Source organism: Rhinopithecus bieti, unplaced genomic scaffold, assembly GCF_001698545.2.
Source record: "Rhinopithecus bieti isolate Rb0 unplaced genomic scaffold, ASM169854v2 scaffold_20175, whole genome shotgun sequence".
NCBI classification, from domain to species: domain Eukaryota; kingdom Metazoa; phylum Chordata; class Mammalia; order Primates; family Cercopithecidae; genus Rhinopithecus; species Rhinopithecus bieti.
Window position 1 is genome coordinate 1,865,400 of NW_016809984.1, and position 7,641 is coordinate 1,873,040.

The following is a 7,641-nucleotide window of genomic DNA, read 5'->3' on the forward strand; positions in this document are numbered from 1 at the left end:
TCCCACTTCCTGTCTAAGAAAAGAAGTCTCTGGTTGGGTTTATTCTTGCTGCCATCTCCAAATAAACAGATACCCGAAATTGAATTAACAAAGATATGTTGGACAGGATGACCAGATGCTGTAGGATTTGAAGAATGTTTACAGATCCTACAGAGTGTGATGGTGGGCTCTGAATATGGGAGAATTGTACACCACCAAGTAACCTGTATCTTCTCCTTATTCCCATTTTGCCATCTTTATTAGAATCTTTTTGTTTTAGTTGTTTAGGAAAACATATTTTAACTCTTAGGATAGCGAGATGATTACAGAGTGGGAGTTCAGGTATTCCCATGAGAATACAGAGGATTGCCACAGAAATCTTCAGAAGGAGAAGGGGCTTAGTACAAGGAACTCAGTCTCAATGGGTCTTGTTCAGAATGTGGTCAAGAGCAGAACTATCTGACGACCCCGTCACCCTGGTGTGCTACATTTGGGCTCATGATGCTAGCTCACAAAATAACAAGTTAAGAGAGTAGAAAACATGGAGTCTAATATTGGGACACCATTTTACAACATTTCAAGGTCAACAGAGGTCTAGACCAGCATGAGAATCGCCAGAATAAAGCCAGGCAGTGCAGGAACAGAATTCAGCAGCAAAAGTCAAGAGACATCCAGAGGCAGAGGCAGGAATGAATTTGTCACTTTTAACTTAACATGAGGCAGCCAGATTAACTTCTTGAGTCTCATTTAAGAAACTATTGCTCTTTTAAACATATCTATTGAATTCTAAATTTTAGGTTTTTTGTATATTTCAGTTCTGAAATTTCCACTTAAACCTTACTACAATTTCCAGGTGTCTGCTAAAATTCTACATTTTGTCATTTACTTTGTTGACTATATTAACATCCAACATTTGAAAGCCAGTTTTGGATAACTTTAACATCTGAATCTGTTTGGGTCTGTTTCTTTTTTCTGTTTTCTCTGTTTCTTTTCTGGGCATGTGATTTTGTTTTCTCATACAACTAGTGATTTATTTGAATGCTGAATATTGTATATAAAAACTATAGAGATAATCTGAGGCTCTGAATGATTTCATCTTCCTCAAATGATTCGCTTTTGCTTCTGCTGGGAATTGTAGCAGGGGCATATCACCTTAATTGAGGTTATGACTGAGCTGAATCAGAGCTGGGCTTCAGCCTCTGTGATGGCTGCTCGCCTTTGGTCTTAGCCATTTAAGTTCCAACTACATGTCTGGAGTTTAACAGCTTAATTAAAGTGTAAATTATATAACATAATATTTGCCCATTGTGAGTGTGCAATTCAATGAATTTTGATAAATTTGTGGAGTTGTGCAACAATCACCGTGATCCAGCTGTAAAACATTTCATCCTCCCCACCCAGAAAGTTCCTTCGTGCTCATTTTCAGTCAGTCCCTGCTTCTGCCCCCAGCACCAAGGCCTGGGGTCTTTGCCAGGGTCCTCTCCTATTCAGTAGTCACTGAAAGTAAATGTTCTCCAGACCAGAAAGGTGGTGGATGCTCCTCAAAGCCTGCTACACTCTTAGTCTTCCCTTTTTTTCCTCAGCTACTTAGGCAGCAATATAAAATTGGCAAATGACTTAGAGGGAAAAGTGATCTGTTAGATCTCTCCTTTCTCCTTGAGATCCCAGTCCGGTAGGTTCTTACTGCCTCAGTAACTCCAAGTGCTTTCAAACATTTGTTTTTCTATTTTGTTAAGTTTATGTAGTTGTTTTGGTGGGAATGCTGCTCTGCAAAATTCAGTCTATTGACTCCGAAAGCCAGTTTTATATTTATTAAAGGTGAGGTACAATTTTACATGTTTTTATTTTAGGTAGAAGCCTCTTGAAGAAAGGAAGGAGTGGATTTCTCTGCTTTCCCGTTTTTATCTTCTTTTTTCCTTTTTGAGATGGAGTCTCGCTCATGTTGCCCAGGCTGGAGTGCATTGGGGTGATCTTGGCCCACTGCAACCTCTGCCTCCCATATTCAAGTGATTCTCCTGCCTCAGCCTCCAGACTAGCTGGGATTACAGGTGCATGCCACCACACCCAGCTAATTTTTATATTTTTAATAGAGACGGAGTTTCACTATGTTGGCCAGGATGGTCTCGTCCTCTTGACCTCATGATCCACCCTCCTCCGCCTCCCGAAGTGTTGGGATTACAGGCATGAGCCACCATGCCTGGCTGCATATCTCTATTTCTAAGACCTCAACATCCCTGCTGCCTTTGGTCCACCATGGCACAGAGTCTTGACATGTTTGATCTTTTACCACAAGGAGGAGCTGTGACTCTACTGAGATTAAGGGAACCCAGAGGAAGGACAGAGCATTCTCCACATGGGAGACAGTTAAAAGAAATATCGGGTTTATTTACAACAGGGGAAAATATGGTCTGTAGAAGCTGTGTTAATGCTGAAATGTGAGAGGTTAAATACAGACTATTCATTTGCCTTGCTGTGCAGGTGTTTTTGTTCTAGCAAAGAGCCTAGACTGCCAGATTTGTTGCATGTGACCCTGCATGGGATGAGAGAGGGGGAGAGTTTGAGCTGGGAAAGAGGAGAGCTCACAAGCAGATGCCAGTGGGGGACCCCTTCCTGAGAGGAATAAGAGAGGCTCTGGACGCTGGGCCTCTGCTCCAGCTCAATCCTGCCATGAAATGACTTCCTGAGACCTGGGCTGTGAGCCTGACAAATCAGGGCTTCCTTGAGGGATCTTGCAAAGAGAGTAATTACCAAGCGAAATCTACTTATCAGACCAAAGAATACCTGGAGCGCCATTCCCCTGACTCTAAATGATGAAAGACTTAAGCTAGAAAGGTTTTTTTTTTTTTTTCTTTTTCCTCTTCTGGATGTTCCTCTAAGTTCTTGGAGCAAGAATTTCTAAGGATTAGAAATCTGTCTCCTGGGTCTGAGCAAATGATTCTATCAAAACAACATCATCAGACTCCTTTCCAGCTTCCATCTTCAACATCTATCCCTGTCTCCCAAGACCCATGGAAGCTAAACTTGTCCAGATGTCAAAAGATGATGCCAAATAGTTGGAGATGGGAAAGAAGGTGGCATGGACAGACCTCCAGGATGCACATCTGAAACAGGCTCTTCATTTTGTTTTCACTACAGGCTCCTGTTTCACCTTTTCAAAAAGCATTTGGAATTTCCCTTACTTCTTAGAAATGCAAAAATACAGTAAAGATACATTTTACATAGGCTCGAGCTATTCATCAGGATGGAGCTTCAGAGTATCTCTATACTCTACCAGATATATTCTAGCATGCTGCCTGGAAGTGAAAGTCTAGCCAGACAGTTTAACAGGAAAACCATTAGCCGTGCTGTGGAGGTTAATTTTGCAGTTTATCTTGGAATGGAAGAAAAGAATGTATTGAAGGCAGGAAACTCATTTCTACATGCTAGATTCTAAATTTCTTAACTTTCTGTAGTATGAGCCATTTTCAAATGTGCTAAAAGTTATAAAAGCAGACTATGCGAAACACACACTTCTACGCTCAATATTAAATATTTAAAGTGACTAACGTAAGAGTTGGAGAGTCAGGGTCCCCCTGGGCTTTTCAAACTCCTACCCTCACAAAAAATCTAGAACTTCTTCTCAGTAACAAAAATAAGATGACATATAATCATTTTTCATTGTTAATAAACAATCTCTATCCATCATGGCATTGCATTTAATTTGTGTTAATTGTTGCTAACAAATGACTACAGATTAAACATTTGTGATCCATATAATAATAGAAATAATAAATGCAAATGTTTTAAGTGGACAAGCAATTTTAATAACTCAACAGGCAAATAGCGTGAACTGACGCTTTGCAAAGGTGAGGGACACATGGCCTGTGACAGGATGTCTTATCTGGCTTTGGTCTGAATTTCATTTGGAAAACTGGCAGCTGCTGGTTGACCTGCAGAGATATGATCCCATGAGCTGAGATGCGTGTTGACTTTTGTATTTTTTTTGTCAGCTTGAAATAATTTTTTAAAATCAGGGTCATTGTCTCCAGTAACAAGCAGCCAGCTGGGTCGAATGGAAGTGGAACCATGGCCCTTGTCCCATTGCAGACCTGGAAACCCAGTGATGAGCATCAGTGAAGACAGAGACAGAATCGGATGACATGAAATCGACATCAGATTCTGCTCAGGAAACTAAATATGACATAATTGGGCACAAGCGATTGTTTGTCCGTTCTATTCCACCCGAGGAGACAGCACGGTTTTCCCGGGGGTTCTTGGGGAGCTGGAGGAGGGAGACAGCTCTGCCAAGTGGAGTGGTTTCCTCATGAGAAGTGTAAAAAGAAGAGGCGGAGATGGAAATTTTGACTCTAGAAGGGTGGAAGATTTTGCTTGTAAACATATCAACGCACTTGCCTTTCCCGCTAAGACGCAAACTTTGGGGGAACTGCCCAAATATAAGACGGGGTTTAACTATAGGGCAGCCAAAAATAGACCTATGTTCAAAATACGCATCGTGGTATCATTCAGTTCGACGTGTTCTGGTTCTTCTGCAGTCTTCTGTCTCATTCCCTTTGCCCCTACAACTCTCTGCCTTTTTGTAGATTAAGTTATCTCCATGATCAAATTATTATATTTTCTTCCTTCTTTGACTTTCTTGTTGGAAGCCCAGCTCTTCCCAGGGATCCCAGGGTCTATCGTCTCTCCCTTCTGTAGCTTTTTTCCCCTTCTGCAGCATAGTGGGCCCTGTCAGAAAATACATACATGATCAAGTTATTTGTTCCTTTTTATCCTTTGGACAATTCTTTTTCTTTTTTGGTTGAGACTGAGTCTCGCTCTGTCATCCAGACTGGAGTGCAGTGTCACAATCTTGGCTCACTGCAAGCTCCGCCTCCTGAGTTCGCGCCTTCTCCTGTCTCAGCCTCCTGAATAGCTGGGACTACAGGCTCCGGACACCATGCCCTCCTAATTTTTTTGTATTTTTAGTAGACACGGGGTTTCCCCATGTTAGCCAGGATAGTCTCGATCTCCTGACCTAGTGATCCGCCCGCCTCAGCCTCCCAAAGTGCTGGGATTACAGGCATGAGCCACTGCGCCTGGCCTAGACAATTCTTGAAGGACAATAAAACACTTTTGCTTTTCATGTCTCCTATAAAACACAAAAGAAAACAACACCGAGAACTAACATTGCCTCATGTGAGGCTAGTTTCTTTCTATCAGTTTCATTCCAGTGCCTCTCCCAGATGCTGTCCATCTGATTTGGTAAAAACTCTTGCGTAAAATACTGAGATACATATTTATTTAAAGTCTACTCTTTAAGAATGGTTATATCTTTATATAGTTATCATCATCACCATCGTATACAGCCTCTTGTCATTTCACTATCTTCCCTCCCTTCCTTCCTTTCCTCATTAGAAAAGCCTCCCATGTCAGCTGTGTGGTGCAATGAGGTAAGTACTGAATAAGACCCACATCCAGCGGGTCCCTGGTTTATATTCACAGAATTTTAGAACTAGACAGAATGTTGAAAATTATTTACTGCTGCCCACTGTTTCATAGATCAGGAAATGGGATGCTTTAAAAAAAGTATTTAAATGCAAGCAGTAACTATATTGCTGGCCTCCATGTAACATGCATTTCACATTCTTAGTTTACAGGTAATGTGTGAATGTGTTTTTGCTCCTATTGGATTATAAGCATCATAAGAGTGAGAATATTGTTTACTCATGCTTGGCACTAAGTAGACATTCAATGACTATAAACAAATAAAGCATTCTTTATGTTCCAAGAAGGATAGTGGTCATTTTTCTTTTGTTTAGTTCAAGTTCTGTGTTTAGTAAATCACAAATGAACCATCAGGGTCTGTGTTTGCAGGGGATTCACCTGTAGATGACAACGCTACCAAAGTGTGTGTGTGTATGTGTGTGTGAAATGCCATTCGGGCTGTGCTGGTCCCTGGTTTTCCTCCTGGAGGTTCCTGCCCTGGGGCCACTGCAGAGGCATTGAGATCTGAGTGCTGGACCTTGCTGACCAGAGCAGGAGGAACTGCGGCCCTGCCACACCCCCAAGGTTGGGTGTTTGATGGCTGGCAGAGGAGGGGAGTACCATGGGCAAGAATAAAGGGGACAGGAGTCCTCAACAGGGGATAATTCAGAAGACATGAAGGCATGCTGTGTTGTCACGTTGGCATCAGGTGGGTAGGGCCCAAGGATGCCGCTAAGCATCCTAGCTGAACAGGACAGCCCTCCACAACCAACAATCACCTGATCCAACATGGCACTCAGGCTGAAATTCAGAAACTCGGCTATAAGCTTGAGTTGTAAACTTCGTACCAACAAGGAGGATTATCTGCAGACAACTCAAGAGCAGTACCGTCACCTGCATTTGTTTTCCGCAACAATCCTGTTGTTTACCTTTATCGCCATTCAGTCACAGCACACGGTAACTGCATATTGTCCAGCATCCTCCTGTTTCCTCATAGATCTGTCCCTTGGACAGATAAAGACATCAGAGGGGGCAGGGCTGCAGTTCACTCCCAATAATAACCCTTCAACAGGGTTTCGTCTGAACTAGCATCGCAGTCATGTAGGTTAGGTGGCTGTAGCTGGTACTCAGGTGAAATCTCAAGCCAGTCTTTCCTGAAAAAAGGGAACCACAGACCATTAATCAGAACTTCAGGTGAGCAAAGATTCAAGAGAGCGAAACAATGTCCTGTATTATTGTGAAGGGGAAGCACAGGATCCAGAGAGGAACAGCAGCCTGACTCTGAGGGAAGGGCCTGAAATGGAGAGGAAGGGAGGAGGTGGTCAATCCCGGGTAAGAAGAGGGGAGGGAGAGGGCTGATGGCACAGGAATGACTGTCAGAGACACATCCTGGAGGTCACAATTCAACCCTCTCAACTATTCCCAGAAATTTCAAAAACTTTTGAAGCAGCAAGTGCAGGGCATGAAAAGGAGGAGCCATGCTAGAGGAGAGCCTGGGAATGGGGAAATGATTACAGGCTGTGACCTCACTGGCACAGCCCCTCTCAGCGGCAGTGGAAAGCACAGCCTAGATTTCTCACCACTGCACACCGGAATCCTGCCCTGGGCCTTCCCTGGTCTGCCTGACTCTGCCATGGGCTGCAGGCTCCTCTGCTGTGTGGCCCTCTGCCTCCTCCAAGCAGGTGAGTCCTGGGCCCAGGTGACATGATACTGTTGGAGTCCCTAAGTCTTTTCACCATGACAACAACAGCAGGCTACCTCCTGGGATTTGCCTGAATTCTGCATCTTTCCTTTGCAGGTTCCTTGGACACAGCTGTTTCCCAGACTCCAAAATACCTGGTCACACAGACGGGAAAGAAGGAGTCCCTTAAATGTGAACAAAATCTGGGTCATGATACTATGTATTGGTATAAGCAGGACTCTAAGAAATTGTTGAAGATAATGTTTAGCTACAATAATGAGGAGCCCATTTTAAATGAAACAATTCCAGATCGCTTCTCACCTGACTCTCCAGACAAAGCTCATTTAATTCTTCACATCAAGTCCCTGGAGCTTGGTGACTCTGCTGTGTATTTCTGTGCCAGCACCAAGGCACAGCCCTGCAGATGCATCGCGTGCCTGTGCACAAACCTCCCAGCTCAGCCAGGAAGCTGTGGGCCAATGTGTGCACCTGCACCCAAGGCTCCAGTCTCCACTCTCTGA

The 7,641-nt window shown here is 43.5% G+C and overlaps 2 gene segments (V, D, J or C); both read left to right on the top strand.

The window, feature by feature from the left end:
- Positions 1-1,844, top strand: part of LOC108541477 (T-cell receptor beta chain V region CTL-L17-like) — a 2,679-nt gene extending 835 nt beyond the window's left edge. Inside the window, 1 exon segment of the V gene segment in view lies at positions 1,830-1,844. Coding sequence covers positions 1,830-1,844 — 15 coding nt within the window.
- A 5,195-nt stretch (positions 1,845-7,039) lies between these two features.
- On the top strand, positions 7,040-7,641 carry LOC108541478 (T-cell receptor beta chain V region A20.2.25-like). The segment is given in 2 exon segments: positions 7,040-7,121; positions 7,238-7,641. Coding segments are annotated over 2 exon segments (453 nt in total).